Raw genomic sequence first — 22,011 nt, forward strand, 5'->3', positions numbered from 1 at the left:
TGGGGGTTTTGTCTGCGGCACCAAAGCGAATCGCCTATTATGGAGGCGGCCGCGGTGAATGGGCGCCCGGCGGGCGGTTCGGCCTTCTCCGGGCAAGCCTGGGGCGAGGAGAATCCGGGCCACGCCTCCCCGCCCCCCCCTTCCAGGCTCATTTCCCACGTGCACTTCGGGGGTAGGGAGCCCCCACAGTCCCCGGAGAGACAAAAAGCGCTGGAGGGGGAGCCCCGAGGGCATCTAGTCCAGCCTTGGCAGTCTTGTGCCCCCACACACACCGCAAGAAGACCAAGCCCCCCCCCATACACACACCTAGCTCTGATTGGCCCCCCCACCCCACTCAGGCTTAACCCTTTGATTTTGGTTGGGGTTTGGCCGCCTTGTTTTTAATCCGCGGATCAACCGGGGGGTTTCGACAGGGGGTCCACAGAGGGGTCTTTCCAATTGCAAGCGTGGGTATTAGATCTTATCCTTCTTTATCTCGGGGGCCGAGCTCCAGCACAGGCAGGTAGCGGATTTGCTGCCGGCCGGCCTGGCCAAAGCGAGAAGGTAGTGCACACACACACACACACATACACACCCCGCCGCCATGGCCAAGAGCTCCTTGGCCTAGAGAGACCTGTCCTTCTATCCAGCGTGTGACACGGGGGGATCCCACACATACTGGCCTGCCTTGCAAGGTGGTCGTAAAGCAGCCCATCCCAGCACTCTAAATCCAAAGTAGACGTAGTAAAAAGGGGGTGGGGGGAGATTAGTGGCTGGGGGGGGGGGTCGTCGTTGCGGGCCCAGTTCCCTGAAGGGGACACCTGTCTCCCGACGGAGCGCTGCAAGCTCCGATTGAGCCTCAAGAGGCAGAAAATTGCCGCATTGTCCCGCTCGCTCCTTCCCCCAGCGGGACATGTGCTTGGAGAAGATGGATGGATCCTCCCGCCGGGGGACCAGTCGGGGTCCCCAGCCCCTCCCTGACCAGTTCCTCCGAGCAGCCCCTAACCCACCCAGGCGTTTTACGCACGCGCGCCTTTCCTCGTTCTCTTTTAGGGGCTCCGGCGTTGGGGACGGCGCGGAGGCTCCTCGGGGCCGCGACTCCGTTTTGCACCTCCGCTTAAATTGTGCAGGATCCGCTTTGCGAACAAGTCAGGGCGTGGACTGAAGGCCCTTACTACCCTCCTTAATATTTAGTACTTGAGGGATGTATTGTTTTTAGTGCAAAATGTGATTTCAAAGTTTGCTGTATTTTATGAACTGGTGGTACCCGCCATGAGCCTCATGGGCAGGGTGGGATAGAAAAGTATTCATCTATTTATTATGAATTGGCTTTTTAAACAATCAGATGCGCAGGCGCTTTTCCCAAAGTGAGCCCCACTGGGTCATATGGACTTGTTCTACTTATCTGTTTGCTTCGTTTATGCCCTGCTTTTCTCCACAGTGAGAATCCGAAAGCGGCGTACATTGTTCTCCTCGCCCCCCCATTTTATCCTTACAACAACCCTGCGGGGTAGGCTAGGCTGAGAGAACATGACTGGCCCAAGCCCCCCTCCCCATGAGCTTCCATAGCAGAGCTGTGATGCGAACCCAGGTCTACCAGATCGCAATCCAGTACTCTAACCATTACACACTCAACCGGCTAGCCCTACTCCCTTTCATCTGGACAGTCCGCTGGACCGTTCATCCAGCCGGAGAGGGGGGGGCAATCTGCCCCTCAGGGTCATCGGCTTAACTCCCAAGAGGCGCGGGGGCTCCGCCCTAGCTGCAAAGACCTCCTCTGCCCGTGTGGTTCGCCTTCCTCCCCCTGCCCTTTCTCCGCTGCGAGGGGAACGGCACTCTGCACACGCTCAGGGGGCCGGGGCTTGTCCGGTAGCCGAAGCCCCGCTCCCTTCTCGCCCGCCCCGAAGGGTCCAGCTCCAGCCTCTCTCCCCCCGCGCCCTCCCTTCCGAGGGGAGGTGCCCGGGCCTGAATGGGGCCATTCAGATGGAAAGCCAGCCCCTATAAAACGCCCCCGACGGGGCGACCGGCGGGCTGAGGGGGACGCGCGATGGGCACGGACTGCAGGCCGCCGGAGAAGCGGGCGCCAGGAGCCTTCCGCAAGGTGCCCAGCGAAAGGGCAGGGTGGAAGGCGCCGGGGAAGGGCTCAAAGCAGGGCCGGGGCTCAGCCTAGCATCGGCCTCTGCGGCCAAAACGGGACCCTGGAAAGGAAAGAACGTCTGAGCGCCTGCAGAATGCCTTCCCCCTCCGTTGACGACTTGGTGGGGTCGGAAACACACTCTGCACACGCTCCGGGTTCCCCAGGGGCCCTGAAGGCGGCGGACGGGGCTGAAGTTCCCCGGAAGTCCCTCTCGAAAAGATTTTCGGGATCCGACGCCCCTGTTTCTGTGCCTCCCCAGGTCTCCAAGCCCCTCATGGAGAAGAAGAGGCGGGCGCGCATCAACGTGTCTCTGGAGCAGCTCAAAGCGCTTCTGGAAAAACACTATTCCCACCAGGTGAGAGAAGGCAGGGAGAACAGGGCGGAAGGAGGGAGCAGAGTGGGGGCGAGGACAGACCCCCCCCCGCAGCCCTTTGCTTTGGGAAGCCGCCCTGGCCCTCCTCGCCCAAGGCCCCCCCTCTGAGCCCTGCCCCTTGCGACCCCCACTCCCCCCAATTTCAAGCTTCCTGGGGGAGCGAAAAGGGGGGCTTGGAAGGGCCAGCCCCGAGTCACGGCTCGACTCGCTTGGCAACTCCTAGATCCGGAAGCGCAAACTGGAGAAGGCCGATATCCTGGAGCTGAGCGTGAAATACCTGCGGAGCCTGCAGCACTCGGTCCAAGGTACGGGGGCGGGGGGAAAGGAGGGGGATCTGGGGATCCGGTCGCGGAACTCCACCCGCGGCAGGCGCCAAAGAATCGCAAACAAGGCGCTGCCCCCGCCTCCGCCCCGCCCTCTGTCCGATTTCTTCCATTCATTTGAATTCATTTATACCCCGCTTATGCCCCCAATGGGAACCCAAAGTGGCTTCCAAACTCTTTCCCCCGCCTCCCATTTAATCCTTGCAGCAGCCCTGCCAGGGAGGTTAGACCCAGGGTCGCCCAGCGAGTTTCCACGGCGGTGTGGGGGATTCGAACCCGCCCCGCCCCACGGATTTCGGAGTGGACTCCAGAATTCCGATCTTTCCCACGGTCCTGACCCTGTGCTTTTCACGGGAGGCGAGCCCGGCGCCTAACTGAAGGGGGCAGCGGCCACTCCGGATTAAGTGAGGCGGGATCGCAAGGGCCGCCCTATGCCCGGGGCTCACGCTTCTCCCTTCCCTCCGCCAGGGCTGCCCCCGAAGACCAGCGCCGACTACCAGGCCGGCTTCCGGAGCTGCCTGCAGGGCGTTCGCCAATTCTTGGTGGGCTCCGAAGGGGCGGGCGCGGCCGGCTCCTTCTGGCTCCTGCACGACTTCGCCCGCGTCCTGCCGCTCTCGGGAGCCTTCAGCACCACGGACAGCGGCCCGGCCCCTGCAGCCCTCCCGGAGGCGCGCCTCGCTCCGCAGTGGCCCGGCCCGGGGAAGGCCCGGCCGGCCAAGCCGCCGCGAGGAGCCCGAGGAGGGAGCGAGGCGTCCGTCCCGTCGGGGCCGGCGAGGAGCCAAGCGAGGAGCGACGCCACCGGGAGCCAGCGGGGCTCGATCCAGCAGGCCCGGCTGTGGCGGCCTTGGTAAGGCGCCCGCCTGCCCAGAGCGCCCATCCCGACGCCGAAGTGACTCCGGAGCGCCTGCCTCTCCCAACTCCAGGCGCCTCTCGCCTCTGAATCCCAACCTGTAGCCACGAGGGCGAGCCCAGATTCCCAGGTGGAATTGGGGGGGGGGGGGAGGTGTGCGGGTCCGGCCCGCTCAAGAGGCCTCTCCCGGCCTCAAGCTTCGTATCATTTGCAATCATGGTTGATTTTAAAACTTTTTAAAAGACCTGTTCTAAAGACAGGCTAACTCGTGGAGAGAGACGGCCACGTCTGGAAATAAAAGCCGGGGTTTCTTTACAAGTCAGAAGTGGGGGTGAGCAATGCTCTAGATTGGGGCGACAGTCTGGTCCCCTTATTTTACTTTACAATGTCATTTTAAATAGCGTGGCGGGGAGGGGGGGGCTGCGCCCGACAGGCCAAGCCGGAGCAGCTGCGGTGGGAAAACGCTGCCCCCCAGCGGTGAAAAAGGAGAGCGGTCCCTTTAATAGAGGCGTAGACGGGATCCTCTTTCGTTTACTTGCATGGGAGGGGGGAAGCTACAGTTGCCCGTTTCCATCATTAGGCCTCTATTAAAAGGACCGGGTATTTCGTGCCAAGCTATGGCCGTTAGTGGACTGTGGAAAGCTAACACAGAACGAAAAAGGGTGGCCAAGATTCTCTCTTTTACAATTCAGCTCCAGGCCACAGAAATCGATTCCCCTGGAGAAAATGGTCACTTTGGAGAATTGGCTCTCTAGCATTTCACCTTGCAAAGGTCCCGCCCCTCCCCAAACCCCGCCCTTTCCAGGCACCGCCCACCACATCTCCAGGCGATTCCCAAAATAGAGTTGGCAACCTAGTGACATTCCCGTTTTTGCCTTGCCCTGTAAATGGTAGTCCAGAAAAAGAGGGGAGGGGCATGAATGGGGGGCGTGGTCAGAAAAACTGCTCCGCCCAGCTCGTGTGTCTGGAGACAGTGACCGGTACTGGTACTAAAGGCATAATTTGGGACAGAGCCTTTTTAAAGCTGGCCCTTCCTTTGTGCAGGAAGGAAGAAGCTCTTTCTTGGCACTGCTGTCTAGTTCCCCTCCGAGGAAGGAAGGAAGGAAGGAAGGAAGGAAGGAAGGAAGGAAGGAAGGAAGGAAGGAAGGAAGGAAGGAAGGAAGGAAGGAAGGAAAACATTAACAAACCTTTGCTCTTGTTCTGATTTGAATCTATTTGGGGAATGGTTCTTGGGGGGAGGGGGGAGAAAAAGTAGTGTGCAGTTTTTTTTTTTTAAAGCACTGACTTAAAATATATTAAAAGGTTTTTTACTCCTCTCTCGGTGTGAGTCTCTCTTGCTTTTCCTATCCCCCCCTCCATCTTGAACCTCCAGAACTAGCACCCTGCTGAGCCAGGTGCTGTAAACTTTAACCTCTGCAGTTGTATCTCTGGAGAAGCCGGGGCTCGAACCTGGGACCTTCTGCAGGCAGCTCTTCCTCTGAGCCACACCCCCTTCTTGTCCTCAGAAGCATTAATTGCCCAATCAGGATGGCCCCATCAGACGACATATTCAGACTAGCAACTCATACCAGGCAGATTCCACTCAGTGGACAGGTAATCATTAAGATGCAGCATAGAAATCTGCCTCCAATGAAGCAAACTCCCCCCCCCTCACACACACACACACACATAAATAGCCACAATTATCAGCACCCTTCAGTCATAACCTTCCCTCCCACTGGCTCCCATCTGCAGAATGAAAGGGACTCTGCAAAATCCCCAAGATAATGAACATAACAGCCACTACAGCTTTCTGTCAATTGAATGGCCAGGGGGTTCTAAATCCAAGACTCCACCCCGTTTATTCAGATCACATCCCCAATTCCTCTCCTTCTGGCTGGAACAACTGCCCTAAGCTTTTGTTTGGTAGGAACCATTGTTTCCAGAAGCAGCTGTTGCATTTTCAGAGGCACCCACCACCACCACCAAAAGTGCCCAGAGGACTCCTTGGCAGTACAAAGGTTGCAAAGTGGGCTTACTCCTGTGGCTGGTCCAACACCCTGACCCGCAGAGATCTAAGCTGGTGAAGTTTTTCTGGCCACGGAGTGGGGAAAAATGTGGAAAATGGCACGTGTTGAATTTCTGATGGTCACATTCCCATTCAGGGTTTTGGAGCTGGCCAGTACCTTACAAAGTGTCAGCTGGGGCTTCAACCCCTGGCAACTGCTCAGGGGCACTGGCAGAAGAGGTTGCTGATTAACCAGCCTATTCAGAGTTTCCTGCCTTACACATCTGGGGCAAAGAGTGATGGGAGGGGGGTTGTTCGAGTGGGGGGGGGGAGGCCTCCATGAAGACCAATAAAGGCGAGAAGGGAAAGCACACTCCTATTGTGCATGGTTCTTTTCTTTCTTAGCCCCAAGTGAGGCCTGAGACAAACAGCCTTTTGCAAGAGGTTTGGACTAGAGAGCCCATGGCCATCTTTGCTGCAAGCAGCACAAAGAAAAGGGCTTTAAGAAAGGGGCTTTACTTGGGCAGGGCTTGGCTCTGCTTGCAGGAGCATCCAAGGATCCAAACAGGAAGGGCTGTGGCTCAGAGGCTGAGCATCTTTTTTGGAAGCAGATGGACATCTGAAGAGCCAGTTTGGCTACCCCTGGTATAGATCATCAAGAAGCCTGTTCGGTTAATCGTGATTTTAAGTTGTGCTCATAATTTCCAGTGTCCGTGCAGTCTTATGCAAGTTAGGACCAGTGGCCAGTGAAATAATTTCCGGTTCCCAGCTATGTCCCCCCCAGTTATCCCATTCCCGCTTTGAAAATATGAATAGCCAGGTTTAGTCAAGGCTGTTTGCCACGAGAGATACAGAGAACTTTCGTCTGAACCATCAGATACTGGAAATAATTATTTATGTTCCACATCTCCGGAGCCACGGGCAACTGAGGCCGATTCCAGATTAAAGGAAAAAATGGGGGGCAAAACTTCAATAAGGTATGCCAGCCTAAACGGCTGGTAGAATTAGCATCTGCAGAGAACGTCAAAACTGCATCTTTCTTGTGAACCTTGCATTGAGGTCAGACACTGCCTGGCGGACGATTTTGGGTGTTCACCCACACACACAAGGATAATCTTGAGATTTTAAAATAGCCGAGGAGGAGCATTGTGCTTCATTTGGAAGGCCCCTCCGGCTATACTTCGCTAATGCCGGTGAGATTTCGTTTGCATCCCCTTCACTCGGTGAAGATTTTTCTGGTCAAATCAGTGGCCGGAAAGGGATGAGAGAAACACCCAAGAGAGGGAAGCTATAGTGGTGCAGTGGTTTAGAATTCTGGACCAGGACAGGGAAGCTGTGGGTTCGAATCCTAATCCACCATGAGTGACTGTGTGACCACGGGCCAGTCACTTTCTCTCTCCGCCTGTCAGAAAAATATAGATAAAAAATGCACAAGAAGTCCACCTGTGTTTCATCCATTGGCCTCTAAGTGGCAGCATTTCCACACAAGTGTCGTCATGGTTGGATTACTAAAGGCAACATTCATATTCTGGTGACCAATCTCAGAAAGCAGGCTTTTCTGTTATAAAGTAGCAATTGTCATTTCCATTGTCTTCTTTAGGAACCAGAATGCCTTGGGTCATCTCCGGCCTTGGGAAGACCTAGAACCCAGAGCAAGAAATGCTTTGTTTTTGCCTAAGATTTTGCGGAATAGTTTCAAACAAGAGAGAACCTACTGCTGTGGTCAGCCAGAGACCCACACATACAAACCCCGTGGAGGAGGGGTGTTTTTGTGTCTGATCCCGAAACGCTCTTCTGTTCTTGTAGTAAAGGAGGACCAAGGAGAACAAACAGTTATAGAATTATTATTATTATTTTAAATTCAGTCCTTTACAGAAAGAAACCTTCAAAACATTCAAAAAAGAGCAAAGTTACAAACCGTTTGGAAAATTTTGGTGATTAAAATGCTTTTCTATTTAAGACAAATCCACTCGGACCCCGTTAGAAAGTTGTTTTTGCACAGCGTGAAAATATCACAGACATTTTGGGGTGGGGGTGGGGGAGCCTCCAAAAGTGCACAGATGTTAAAAGTCACACAGAGAAGTGGGCGGAATTCTTGTCTTGGTAGGACTTTCGTGCGGAAGGTAACAAAAACACCCACCCTCATCAAGCGGTAAAAAGATCTCGCCTGGCCAGGCCAAAAGATTTCAACAGCCTTTGTCGAACTCCTTAGGAACAGCAGTTGTGGATTTTTATCCCCGTTCCCACAAAATAAAGAAAAAGAAAGAAACCGGCTAATAAAAACCAGAGATCAAGATTTCTGAGAGGGCGACCCCAGACACGTGTCAAAAAGTATTGCCGTGTGACACTACAAAGTTAAAAAGTTACAGTACGACAAAGAGTTCACCGCCTAAAATTCCCCCGGTTGCAAAATGCTCACCGACTAGATTAACAAGAAGAAGAAGAAGAAGAAATGACCAGCATTGTTATTTGTTTAAACTCTGGAAGGCACAACATCCTTAGATTTTGAAGGGGAAGGTGGAACTGCCAGCAAAGGTAATCGAGAATTAACCCTTGTGCTGGGGAGTTTTCCCTGGCTAGAATTTCCTGTGGTCAGGTACTCCTGACAAGGTCATGCGCCACATGTTCGTGGTCTCCACACAAACTGCTGTATCTTTTGACAGTTTCAAACTGGAGGCAATCGCAGCAAAAATCTAGCTGACGTCCTCTTTTTCTAGGCAAGACTATTTTTAAAGCGACAGGAATAAGTGAGGCGGGAGCCTGTGTTTGCCGCCATCGCCCCGGGATCTGCTGCTCACCCCAAGAGCTTTCTGTCACTTGTAAGAACGACGGCCTTCTTTTGCAAACCTCTGTCCAAAGTCCAGTAAACTGTGACGTCCCTGCTTCGCCTGCATCTTGCCAGGCCTTGAAACCTGCAATGCAGAACAATGCTACCTACTGGGAAAAGCCAGATTCTATTTATCGACTTACATTTCCTGTACATTCTAGCTTGAGCGGAATGGAGAAACTTCGAGCGGTGGGGTGGAGGGAACGTGCTCTCTTTTGCAACCAGGGGGGCAGTAAAACTATTTGGAGTATTTGGTTTGATAGAAGAGCTGCGAGATTCGAAGAAAGGGGACTAAGTCTGTATGGCAGGGGGTGGGGGGGTGTTCCCTAGGGGCACGTTTGGAATTCTGGCATGGGCGCAGCCTCAAAATGGCTGCCCCAAAATGGCTGCCCCAGGAGGCGGAGCCAGCCGCAGAAGGGTTGTCATGACTTTTCAGGAACGCAATCAAAGCGACGGTTTAATAAATCTGCACAGGCAATCAAAAGCCTTGCGGAGGGAAAGCCCTATCTGGCCTGCCCACTTCTGCAAAAGCCATAGCTGACATCATGACACCAAAGGGCACCACACTGGGGAACCCCCAGTATATGGCATCCCCCCCCAAACACACACTGGAACCTGCCCCCTACTGCTTGTCTGATTGAAAACCTGTTAATTTGGGGGGTGGGTTTAAAGGTAGTGTCTGGGGGGGGAGAGAGATTAACTGCAATGTCTCATTTTAGTAGTATACATCCCAAGGAGCAACTCCCTCCCTCCCCCCTCTGAAAATCTCAAGTCCCTTTCATGTTCCACACGACAAATACATGCACACCCCCTTCTTCATTCATGAGGAAAAGAGGCATCTTTCCCAAAGATTGGCAGATGCTTCACAACGGACATCAAAACAACTACCTGAAAAACATTTTCATTCTAAAGAGCAGCGTTGAAAACCCCAGAGCCTAGAAGCAACTCACCCAGGCTGGATCCTTCTGTTTTCTGGAGGGGATGTGCTCCCAAGGAGTGGCCGTATGAAGAGACCGTTTCCCACAGATTATATAAAGAACCCGGAACAAATAGATGGCGATTTTCCACCATGCAAACTTCCCCAGGGCTGGCAACCAGAAAATCGTTGCCCCTGCTCAAATCTACTCTCCGGGGCTGGCCCAGCCAGGAATCACAAAAGGGACAGTGCTGTGCGACCCGGTTTCCTTTCCCATGCGCCAGGACGCAAGCACATGGGGAAGCTGAGCATGTCCCCTTTCTGTTTTGCAACACTGGGCTTTCACAGTGGTCTCCCATCCAAGTACTAAGCCGGCCTGACCCTGCTTATGCTCTGCCTAGGCCGTCTGGATCAGGGTGCAGAAAGATTACCTCTAGTCTTCTTGCGTGGCTCTATTCTCTTGGGGGGAAGAGGGACGAGACACGGGGCTGCCAATTCCAGCGGCAGCCCAGCGTCTGAGGCTAACACGTGCAGTCATTTGTAAGCAAGGGAAGGAGAAATCCCTCTGGGTTTGGGATCGGCTGCTGCCGACAAACCACCAGCCAGGGCAGAGGGAAGACTGGGCAGGATCCGAGGATCTGCTGAGGGCATCGGGCTTTGGTAGAACAAGTAGAAGGAAAATGGCGATGGATTTTGCATGGGCTATGGAGGAAGTTCTCCCAGAAACCTAAAGCTGCCAGCTGGAGTCCAAACAACAGGGGAAAGTAGGGCAAAGTGCCTACTTCTCCCTGTCAAAGCTATGCCCTTGCTTGCTTTTTCTCCACAGGGGGCCGCATCTTGCAAATTCTTCCTCTCTCCTGGAAATAATCACCCTGGCAGTTTTAAAAAAATCCCAAAACACAGAGATACATCTTTGGGCCTTCACGGGGATCTCGCTGACAAATGGAAGACACAAATTCTTGTTCAGGGACTGCCTCCCCCACCCCCTCCCCAGCCCCTTTGCTTCCCTGCCCTTTAAACAGCCAATTTGAGAAACTTTAACCCTCCTCCTCCTCCCCTCCCCCCCCTACATCCCTTGCAGCACCAGCATTAAAGGGAACCCCCAGCTTTTGGTAACAACAGCCTCATCCAGAAACGCACTGCAGAATTGTTTGATACAGAGAAGTTCATGCACAATGTCACACCTATTTCTAAAGTACCGGGAAGGGGTGGAAATGTAGGGCTGTTATAAAAAGAGGGAGAGAAAGAGACAACAAGAAATTCCTGATGAGCCTTGATGTTCCATCAGCTCAAGCCGCTGGCAGGAAGGAAAAGACACGCATTGCTCTTGTCCCCCTCCTCCGGGCAGGAAGGAAGAGTCTCAAGGTGTCGCTCAGAACATCAGACGTGGATGTCAAGAGATTTGGGGCAAACACTTGTTTCGTGGAAGGCTCCAGCTGCCTTCTCCCTTTCCTTTCCCCTCCTTCTCTTGAACAGAACGCACAGGAGCCTGGCACAGAAGGGCCTCTTTGGTGCTTGGACCAGTCCCGACGACGAAATCCGGACCGCCAGGAGAGGGCAAGAGTTGGCCATGAAGAACCAAGCCGAGCCGTCGGCACGAGAAACAGCCTCTCGCGGGGTCGGCTCTAGGAGGCCGAGCCGATCGAATCCGAGTGGAACGTCACGTACCCGGAGGAGGCGGAGGGCGAACTCAAAAAGCTGCTCGTGCTGCCCCCTTTGCTCCTGTTTCCCCGGAGGTACTCCGGGCCCCCCCAGGAGGGGCGGAGACCTGTCCGAAAGCCCTCGGGCTCCGAGCGGCTCCCGCTCACCCCGCGGTCCTCCGGCGTCTGGGCCTCGCACAGCTCGATGCGGATCTGCTCGAAGCACGGGGGGCCGTCGCTCCCTTTGGGGAAGAGGTTCTTGGCGTCCTCCTGAGCCAGGAAAGGGCCTGGCACCATCAGCGAGCAGCCCCGCCCCGAGAAACGGCGCAGCACCTGGGGCTCCCGCTCAAAATCGGTCAAGGGGAAGCGGGCGAAGGCCGCCACTTCCGAGCGGTGTTGGAGGGTGTCCGGGATGAGGGAGATGGAAGCGGAGCGCAAGGGGGCACGCCGAGGGCCGGGCGTCGGGTCGTCGATGAAATTAACCACCTCCTCCTTGCTGAAGCACTTGAAGCTGCCGTCCTCCTTGTAGAAGTCCTCGTAGGAGAAGGGCCGGAGGGCCAGCACGCTCTCGGCGGACTTCCTGCGCTTGCGGTAGGGGCGTCCTTCCTCCGGGTAGGAGACGAGGCTGGCCCTCCGTCGGTCGTGGCTGTGCCGAGGGATGAGCAGGTGGGCGAGGTTGGAAGCCACGTCCTCACCTGCACCCCAGCGCTGGAGGTAGGCAGAAATCTGACCCGTTGTCCAGATTTCTGTTTCATCGTGGGAAAACCGCCTGGTAGGGGGGACCTGTTAGGGGAACAGGGAAGCGGCACAACCGTTACGGCCTTGGCCCAGCTGTAGGAAGAAGCGGGGAGTTACAGATTTCCCAGAATGCTCTGGGGAAACACCACATTTTCAAGGTTGCATGCCGGCCCGAGAGGACTCAAGAGGGGCGGCATATGAATGAATGAATGAATGAATGAATGAATGAATGAATGAATGAATGAATGAATGAATGAAATCCTCAGAGGTCCTTCACCTGAGACAACCCAAGGAATGGCCTTGTTGGTTGTGGCACCAATACTACAGAATTCCCTCTCCAGAGACATTTGTCTTTCTCCCACTATTATTGTCTCCCACTGGTTGGTTTTAGCGTTCCATTATTGACGCTTCTCCCTGTTTCACTGCCGGTCTTTAAACACATACAGTTTGTAAAGCTGATCGATCTTTTAAACCAATCACTGCCTAGATGGCTTCAGCTGGGCGGAAAGGACGGGTACAAATGGTTAACGTAAATAAACGTTTGGCATCGATGACTGGCGGGAAGACAAGGGGGAGGGGGGAAACCTGCTCCAAGTTCGGGGATCAGCATTACACGGCAAATCCAGTCATGTTTTATTTAGAAGCCGAGAACAAAAGCTTCCAATCTCGCAGAGGAAGGGAGGGAGAAGGTTTTGGGACGGGAGAAGATGGGAAACATTTGCCTCATCTATCATCCAGAAAGGATGCGGCAGAGCAATTAATTTCCGCACCGCTTCAAACAATGAGGCAGCCAACTAGAACTGCAAACAAATACAAAAACGGATCAACAACACCAATTTCGTGCAGGGACTGAGAAACACCCCTCTCTTAGGGACCGTCTACCGCAGGGGTAGTCAACCTGTGGTCCTCCAGATGTTCATGGACTACAATTCCTATGAGCCCCTGCCAGCATTTGCTTCAACCCTTGAAGGCTTCCCAATCTAGGCCCCAGGAGAACCTAAGGGTAGCCCCATCATCGTTCCCCCCCACCAAATAGGAAGCACCTTTTCCTTGGGTAGACACAGAAGCAGGAAAAGTTCGACCAATGGCTTAAATACAGAAATAAGAAAGAAGCTATCTATGTCGTCCGGAGAGCAGTTTTAACTCTGGGGGATCTCCAGCTCTCACCTGGAGGCTGGCAACCCTAGTTACAAGCTGGGGGAGTGTCCCTAACTGTGGTCGATTTTTAAGGGGAAGTACATTTCGCACTGGCCCTTCGACCTTTGGGTAAGGACGTGTTTCAAGACACCCTCTCAAAAGCCTGCTTCCCTGGAAGGGACTCCCAGCCGATTGCGGTCCAGCTGATCAAGGGTGGGCTCTCCTCCGGCTTCCCTCCCTGAGTCCCATGCTAAGTTCCTTACCTGCAGATACTGCATTTTGTCCTCCGTCGGAGGCTTTGTAGGGTAGACCTGGGGGAGGCCCCTCTCCAGGGCCGACAAGTCGTATTTGGTCATGTGGTCCAAGGTCAAAGTGTCCCCGGAGAAGTTGTAATCAAAGGCTCTTTCGTACATCAGGTCAGCATGGATGGCTCCTTCGAGGCTGTTTGCTGCGGTCCGGGGAGAAGCAGAGAGAGGGAGGAATATCACAGGGAGCCCCAAACACCGTTCCCTTCCTTTCCCCACCACAATCCCCCTGAGGGAGCTCTAAGAGAACCGCTCGGTGAGAGCAGGTCTAAGAGAACCATGACTAAGCCCAAGGCCACCCAGCTGGCTGCAAGTGGAGGAGTGGGGGAATCAAATCCGGTTCTTCAGATTAGAGTCCACTGCACCTTAACCACTCCACCACGCTGTTATGTTTTGGGGGACAGTATAGATACATGCGACAAGGGTCCCTGCATGGAAGTGGGTAATGGATTGCACCAATTCCTGGTGGGTTGGTTCCCAGCTGTGCTATGGTGCAGAATGAGGCCTGGGGTAGCCCCTGCCTGAACTGCTAAGAGGGGCAGGGTGCTGTACCAGTTGCCTTTCCTCAACGCACTGGTGCTTCTGGGCAATGGCTCAGTGGGAGAGCCTCCGCTTTGCACCGGGGAGGTCCCTGGTTCGATCCCCGGCATCTTCTCTTGAAAGGATCAGGTGTGAAAGCCCTCCGCCAGTGATGCAATCAAGCAGACCTTGGAAGGTCCATGGGCTGACTCAGGATCATGCACGGATCTGAGGTGGGCTGTGGCTTAACACAGGCACCTTTGCCTCCTGTGCAGAAGGTCCCCAGTTTAACCCCCCAGCACCACCAGTTAAAAGGACAAGGGAGGAGGCATCTCCCACTCGATCCACTCAAAGGCTGCTCTGACCTTCTTCTGTGTCGTCACTGGACATGATGGCCACGCACTTCTCCCAGACGGATTTGAGGTCAGCCCGGTAGCGGTCGCAGGCCCAAAGGAAGAGGGGCAGGAGGAGGGACTGGATGACCGAGCACCACAACACACACAGCACCATCCAGTCGTACGCCACGTCGGACTTCAGGCTGGCAAAGCTCACCACCTGGCAGAGCAAGCAACAGAAAGGTTACTGGGGGGGGGGTGGAGGGTTGGAGGAAGGGGGCAGGCAGGGGAGGGCTCTCTCGGTCCCTGCAGGTCAGATGCCTCGTAGAGGGCTTCAGGACTAGGTGAGAGAGACAAATGGACGGAAACCTTTCAGAGCAGAATGTTCAGCCTGGAGAAGAGGAGGTGGAGAGGGGACATGATGGCTCTCTTTAAGTATTTGGAAGGTTGTCACTTGGAGGAGGCCAAGCAGAGGTTAGGAAGACCCGCAGTCATGGGCTGTGGAGTATGTGGAGAACAATATCGGCTAGATACCAGGAAAGAATTTTCAGTCAGAGTAGTTCAGCGGTGGAATTGGCTGCCTAAGGACACCTCCTTAGGCAGCCGATTCCACTGCTCAAGCAGCAGCTGGACAGATGCTTATCCTGGATGCTTTACTCTGATCCTGCATTGAGCAGGGGATTGGACTACATGGCCTGCACGGGCCCACTCTAGGATTCTATGGTACCACGAATAAAGCTTTGTTGGTCCTAAAGTTGCCCTCAGGCTCTACGATTCTAAAAATATAATGTTTCATTTACGTGCCGCCCCACCCTTCTTGACTTAGAGCGGTTAAATGGCACTTACTTAAAACAATGCGAATAAATAGTAAAGACCACGCAACAATACAATAATAGATCCTTCCTACGAGCGTCCCCTGTTATTCATCTCCCTGGGGGATCAAGGAGGGGTTTTGCAGCCCTGTGGGAGGGTGTTTCCAGCTGGTGTTTCCAGAGGGGAGGGAGGCCGGCCTTTCGTGATGTGACGATCCCGTCCCAAGCACAGGCCTGACGGAATCTCTCCCACGCACGTTGTCCCTCCCCCCAGGAAAATTTGGCAGGAATCTGGAAACAGAATGAGTGAAAATCTTTTTAAGACAAGATGTTACTCACACGGAGGAGGTGTTTACACTTTCCTCAACTCCCTGTCATCACTCAGGCCTATTGGCTGCTCTGGGATGTGTTTGTATGGCTCTCCCTGTGTGTAAGAAGGGTTAAAACCTAGGGGAAGATCAGCCCTTATAAGCACAGTCTCCCATGGGCTGATGGCCTCCCCCCCCCTCCCCGCATCTGAGCTGGACACCCTATTATTATTGTTGTTGTTGTATTTATTACCCGCCACTCTGCCATGAAGAAAAAGAAGAGTTGTTTTTTCCCCCCTGCTTTTCACTACCCAAAAGAGGTCCAAAGTGGCATGCAAACATACTTCCCCTTCCTCTCCCCACCACAGACACCTGGGGCTAAGACAGCTCTGCAAGAACAGCTCCAAGGGAACTGTGACCGGCCTCTGGTCACCCAGCTGGCTGTACATGCAGGATCGAACCTTGCTCTCCAGGTTAAAGTAGCCACCACACCACACCAGCTCCTTGGATCCGAGAGGATCCTTCAACAACTGGATCTTCCCAGGGTTTTAAAGAGAGCAAGCTACACAGAAGAAGAAGAAGAAGAAGAAGAAGAAGAAGAAGAAGAAGAAGAAGAAGAAGAAGAAGAAGAAGAAGAAGAAGAAGAAGAAGAAGAAATTTCGAGCACATACAATCCAGTACACTTGGGTTTATTTCTGAAACAATGAAGCCTTGACCCTATAACAGTCCCCTCTAGGATTCCATCTAGAAGAAGAAGAACAACAAGAAGAAGAACAACAAGAAGAAGAAGAAGAACAAGAACAAGAAGAACAAGAAGAAGAGGAGGAGGAGGAGTTGTTTTTATATGCTGCTTTTCTCTACCCGAAGGAGGAGGGGTACAGTTGGCATATCCGGGTTGAGAAACTCCTGGAAATTTGTGGGATGGAGTCTGGGGAAGACAGGGGCCTCAGTGGGATACAATGCCCCTCTCCAAAGCCTCAATTTTCTTTGGGGGAACTGAACCTGTAATTCCAGGACAGCCACAGGTCCTACCTGAAGGCTGGCATCCCTACAGAGCCAGTTCAGCAGGGTGTGTGTGTGTGTGTGTGTGTGTGTGTGTGTTAGGAACCGTTTCAGGCCTTTCTGCCAGCAGGCCAGGCGCAGTGCTGCTTAGGAAAGAGATATTTCGCAGATGCTCAGAGCTTTATTTGGCAAAGCAGCAGAATTACTGGCAGCCGTGAATTTCAATTGCAAGGGGGGGGGAGGGGGGAGAAGGCCGGAATATGCAAAACCCATTCATATTCATCAAGGCCAGTGACGGCTTCCCCCCTCCCCCGCCTGTTAATCAATGTTCCATCAACGCCACAGCATAAGCCAAATTCAAATTAACTTCATTGGATCATCATAAATTGAATCCTTAATGTCGCTCAGCAGTTTCGAAAGAGCCCCGTTGAAGCCAGCTCAGAAGGAAAAAAAATGGCAAGCGTTGGAAAGATCGAGGGGCGGGGAGAGAGATGTGCTGTCCTCTGCCGTTTCCCGAAATTAATTGGAAAGGGCTGCAAGGATCCAAATCGCCTCTTTAGCACTGCCTGGCTGCAGAACGTCTGCAGATTTTGCAACCTCACGGAGCCAAACGCAGAACTGCCTCGCCCAAGGGGTACCCCCTTTTTCCATTGTGGCTCTGTCTCCTCTCACAAACACAACACACACTTGCCACAGCCTTGTGGCTAGGGCAGGGATCCTCAAAGTGGCATCTTGGGGCGCCATGGGACCTGCTGACCCTTTCTTGGCATCTGGGGAGGGTTTTTAGGAAATGGGTAGGGCCAGGTTGGGCTTTTGCCCAGCAAGACTTCTGATTGGCCGCTGGAGATTTGATTGACTGTAGAATTCTTTTTAAAAATGTTGACTTGACAATAGCTGCCACCACAGCCCAAGGAGCTTCACTGTGTGGCTGAAGGTATACTGCAGTGGCCATTTTGTGGCTGTTTCGGCTTTCCGTGGCAGCCATTTTGTGGCTGGTTCTGCCCTCCATGGCAGCCATTTTGTGGCTGGTTCTACCTTCCGTGGCAGCCATTTTGTGGCTGGTTCTGCCTTCTGTGGCGGCCATTTTGTGGTTGGTTCTGCCTTCCATGGCCACCATGCTGAATCAGAATTACAACAGTGCCTGAAGGCTCAAAAAGGTTGGGGCTGAAATAACAGAAACGTACAGTGGGGTGCTGTCTTTCCCCTCAAGTTGAGGGGAGGGGCTCTCATCGGTTCTTCCTCCTCCATTTTATGAGAGGAAGGTGAGGCTAAGTGACCGTACACAGGTCCACCAACCTCATCTTGGTCCTATAGCCAGTCGCTTTCTCCCTGCTGAGCCCGCCTTGCAGGGCTGTTGTGAGGACAAAGTGGGGGAAGGGAGACTTATTCGCTGCCCGCGGCTCCTTGGAAGAAGGGCAGAATAAAAACATGCCAGCAGACGAAGCAAGGTCAGGAATCAGAAAACAGTATGTCCTCACTGTCCTGCCCAGAACTTGTGTAAACAATTGGAGGAGGGGGGAATAATTGGGACTCTCATGTTACTCCAAGGGCAAACTGGCTGGATGCGTTCCTGAGCGCTCATTCGTTGCAAATGACGGCATACAACTGCGCAGCTGGCAGAGGAGGGAAGCAGAGAGGGCACAGCTCTGGAGAAGCTTGAAAGGGGGGGGTCTCTTTAGCAGAGGCACCAGCTCCCCTTCGATGCACCGTTCAATCCCTGCAGGACAGCTTTGGAGGAAAGCTGGCATGGACTAAAGGCAGACACTATGTGCCCAACTGCAGATTCCCAAGCCACCGCAGTCAGGGGATGCATCATAGATTTGGGGTGGGGGGAAGGGTAGAATATTTTTACTCATTTGCTTAAGCAGCTGAGCAGCCAAGGGCCAGAAATTGTGGCTAGCTTTCCGTCCCGGGCATTATCCTCGTTGTCTGTACAGCCCCACAGATAAAGGAGGAGTGCCAGAGCATAATAAACCCAAGGTCTCTGCCCTGAGAAGATTGCAATCTAACCCTGATCGAGAGAGGACGGCTCCAAAGTAAGGCCAGGAATATGTGCAAATCCTTGGGCAAGAGGGTCGGGTGGCATGTACAAAGATGTCCCCTTTTTTGTTTACTCTTTATTGCCCTGCTGGATCAGAGTGACAGTCTCTGTCCTCCAACATCCTGTCTCTACCAGCGGCTAGCAAAATGCTACCAAGAACCCCCAGGCGAGCTCTGTCAGCAGCTCCCCAAAATCTGTCAATCAGAAAAATTCTGCCTCTGCAATACGAACCAGGCTGACCCTGCTTAACTTACGAAATCTGATGAGATTGGGTTGGCCTAGGCTATCCAGGTCAGGGTGTCTTGATTCTAAGGCACGGTGTGCTCTCAATCGATGCGAAAAAGAGACTCTTATTTTAACAGCAAGAATTCTACAAAATTTTGTTTGCAGGACTGTGAAAGCAACCGCAGCTTCACCCCCACCAGGGAGAACCCAAGGTGTTTTGGAATTTAAATTAATTTGTGGGATTCTGTCCCCTTCCCTTTGTGCTGAGGACATTTGACAGAAGTGAGAGAGGCAGCATGACAAAGGTATTCCGGGAGGTAATTCTGGTCAGAAAGGGAGGAAATTCCAGGCAAAAACACACTGAGAAAAAGAGAGAAATCTTTTGTCTGAATCACAGATGTCCCCAAGGCAAAAAGTGTTTTTTTTTTCTTTTGGGTCTGTTTTCATTAAAAGATTCTTTTAGGAACCTAGAAGCGGCATCCAAAATGAACTAAAATGGCCAAAGCCACTTGGAGGGGGAAGAGGGGTCACAAAAATCCAAAAAGCTCTGAAAGCAAAAGCCAAGCAAGCTCTCCGTGACCCCCCCCCCCCCACCTTTCCATCCAAGCCGATCAACATCTGCGGCCGGTAAGCGCTTGTAAAGAGGGGAAAGCAAAGGAATCTGCTGCCATTTCTCGCCTGCCATGTTTTCGGAAAGAAATCGCAGCAGACTCTGTCCTTTCCCTGGGGGCCCCGACACCTTTCGCAAGAGAACGCTTCAAAGGAACACAGAGTCCTTTCCTCTGTGCTGGGCTGGCATCGCTCAAGGCTCCTTTCCCCTCCGTTTCTCTGGGGATTCTCAGCGAGGAGCTGTGCTCCGTGCTGCCTTCTCCCAGAGCTGAAATCCTGTCAGTGCTGCTCTCTGCTATTTTAAAAAAGACCAGAGATCAGCTGGGGGGGGGAAGTCAGCTGACACCCGAGAGTCAGGACAGTCTTAGCGCCTGCAAAACGAAACAATTCCTTTCATTTCAGGCGCCATCCCCCCTCTCCTCCTTTTGCCCCCCACCCCTTCCTCGCAAGCTGCTTTCCTCTTCACTCTCTACATGAATGACCTTCTATCCAGCCCCTGCTTTGGGAGGGGGCGACCCATCTGAGCTCGCCCTTCTTTTTACACGGGTGAAACCTTTTTTTGAAAACCCTTCTGACAACAGTATTTGAGCCCCTGAAGGCTGATGTCTCTAGGTAAACCGGGTGCTCTGGATGTCGCTCTAGGCTGATAGAGTCCGCAGATGTTTGGCCGCGTTGCTCTATGAAATGCCAGTGGCGCGGCATACATTTTTCATTTCTTCCAGAGGCTGCGAAAGGGGCCGAGGCAGACCTGGAAACAAACGGCCATGTCCCCCTTTGCTGCTTTCGGAGCACAGAGAACCAGGCCAAACAGCTCGCCCTTCCCCTCCCAGGACACAAACAGGGACAGAATCATAGAATCATAGAGTTGGAAGGGACCTCCTGGGTCATCTAGTCTAACCCCCTGCACTATGCAGGACACTCACCACCCCATCGCTCATCCACTGTAACCTGCCAGCCCCTTGAGCCTTCACAGGATCTTGCCAGGGATGGCTGGCAAGGGTGGAGGCATCTCAGGCACCACCAGCCCCTTCCTTGAGCCCTAAGATGAGGTGCAGGAGAGGGAGATGGTTTTTTGAACACCAGAAGGGCAATCTCTGAGCTGTAAGGAGTCTATGCTCACTGCTTCAGGCGGCCAAATGGGGAAAGTCTGATACATTTTTGGAGTGCAAAAAGGAGACGGGCCTCCAATTATAGACTGTGGAGGGGGGGGGGAAACGCCCAACCCAGAGCCCTCATGCGGTCTCTCTCCCCTGTCCCCCACGCCCCATCCCTTGCCCAAATGCCACAGGGAAGAAACCCTGCCTAAAAAAGCAAGCAGCCGTGCTGGGAGGAAAGCTCTGCACATCTGGAGACGGCCTGCGGACGAGAGGCCGTTGTTTGTTTTTCCCCTCATCTGGAAGCAGCTATGTTTAGCAGGGGCCGCCTCGGCGGGTTGGAGGGGGGGCCCTGGGAAGGGGGATGACGGGAGATTGGGAATCCAGTTTTGGCAGGCGGGTTGTTTTCCAAAGGGCGGGAGGGGGAGAAGGGGGAGATTTTCACAGAACCATGAGCCATGAAACTCCCTCCCAGCTTGATGTTTGTGGGCGCACAGAAGTAGCCGCATTCGGGGTTTCTAATTGAGTAATACTGGGGACATGTTGGTCTGTGCGGGCCCCCAAATGCCTCCAAGGGCTCTTCCTCCAAAGGACTCCAGAATGAAATGGAATTCCTCCAGCGGAATTTGGAGGAAGGCCCCTTAGACTGGAAGGGAGCACTCTTCCGCCAGGTTTGTGGTTGAGGCCGCAGTGGCCTTAAGTTGTACAAGCCTCCCTCCTTCTCTTTGGCTGCCCCTTTATTTTAGACCAGCTTTTTTCAACCCTTTGACAGTGGAGGATCTCCTGAAATGATTTTTCAGGCTTGCAGGAGCCCCGGAAGCGGAATCAGCTGGCCACGCCTCCCTGCCACGCCCCTAGAAGTGACATCACCACCTCTGTTAACAGGCAGGCTTGAGGAGGGGTGATGGAGGCTCCGCCCCCTCTCAGGTGCAGAAATCACAAGAGAACTCACTCATGCTCAGGAGGGGGGGACAAGGGAAGCAGCTGGTTCCCTTGTTTTTGAGCGAGATCATTAAGATAGGAGAGGAAATGCCGCAGACCCCCTCCGTAGCTCCTGTGGACCCCTGGTTGGGAATCTCTGTTTTAGACTATCCTATTTAGACTATCCTATCCCAGTCCAAGTAACTGGCCGAAGGCACTAAGCATGGGGACGGACTTCTTAAAGAAACTGTGCTCGTATTGTAAACTGCCCCGAGCCCGCTTGCAGGGAGAGGCAGCATAGCAATTAAACAAACAAATTAAAGGACTCGAGACACGCCGTCCTTCGTTGGGTTCCCCAGAACCCATTGCAAGACTCACCAACATGGGGAAACCCATGAGGAAGTCGTAGATGAACACGATCCCCGTGATCAAGTAGGTGATCTGGAGAGAGGTCTTGAGGGGTTCTGAGCCGTCGATGGACGAGCGCCGCTTGCCCTGCGCGTCCTCCACCACGATGGTGGGCACGTTGAACTTGTTCTTGTCGATGTTGTGCCCCATCTGGATGGAGAAGGTCTGGAAGAGCGCGATCCCCATGCAGACCACGCCCATCACGACGCTCCCGCTGATCAGGAGCAGGAAGCAGACGCCGAAGCCCAGCCCGATCTCCGTCACGATGAAGCGGCAGTCGCTGGCGTAGAAGCGCTCGGCTGTGTCGTGCCAGCCCACCGCCGGCAGCGTCGAGAGGATGAAGGACACCATCCAAATGCCCATGACCGTGTGCACCGCTTGCTTCTTTGTGTTGCTCAGCCTACAGGGGGGGAAAGACACGCACAAGCCATCCGGTCAACGCAGGCCGGCCGACTGATACGGGCCCTTGTGTCGTACCCACCAACACCCAACTAACAAGTCCTTGTTTTATTTTTATGCATTGAA

General features: G+C 53.7%; 2 protein-coding genes across 2 annotated transcripts in view; one reads left to right on the forward strand and one right to left on the reverse strand.

Moving 5' to 3' along the window:
- Positions 1 to 2,007: 2,007 nt before the first annotated feature.
- Positions 2,008 to 4,928, forward strand: HES3 (hes family bHLH transcription factor 3). Its single transcript, XM_077311680.1, has 4 exons — positions 2,008 to 2,080; positions 2,376 to 2,471; positions 2,713 to 2,794; positions 3,281 to 4,928. Exons 1-4 carry the CDS (start codon positions 2,027 to 2,029, stop codon positions 3,661 to 3,663), a joined length of 615 nt encoding a protein of 204 aa, XP_077167795.1. The 5' UTR covers positions 2,008 to 2,026; the 3' UTR covers positions 3,664 to 4,928.
- A 2,554-nt stretch (positions 4,929 to 7,482) lies between these two features.
- GPR153 (G protein-coupled receptor 153) overlaps positions 7,483 to 22,011 on the reverse strand; it is a 34,031-nt gene continuing 19,502 nt past the window's right edge. Inside the window, exons 3-6 of the mRNA XM_077311513.1 lie at positions 21,457 to 21,886; positions 14,097 to 14,286; positions 13,171 to 13,355; positions 7,483 to 11,815 (exon numbers count right to left, since the gene is read on the reverse strand). Of these exons, the coding sequence (XP_077167628.1) occupies positions 11,018 to 11,815; positions 13,171 to 13,355; positions 14,097 to 14,286; positions 21,457 to 21,886 (1,603 nt within the window). The 3' untranslated portion in view covers positions 7,483 to 11,017. The remainder of the gene's footprint in view (positions 11,816 to 13,170; positions 13,356 to 14,096; positions 14,287 to 21,456; positions 21,887 to 22,011) is intronic.

Source organism: Paroedura picta, chromosome 15 (assembly GCF_049243985.1).
Source record: "Paroedura picta isolate Pp20150507F chromosome 15, Ppicta_v3.0, whole genome shotgun sequence".
Taxonomy (NCBI): Eukaryota; Metazoa; Chordata; class Lepidosauria; order Squamata; family Gekkonidae; genus Paroedura; species Paroedura picta.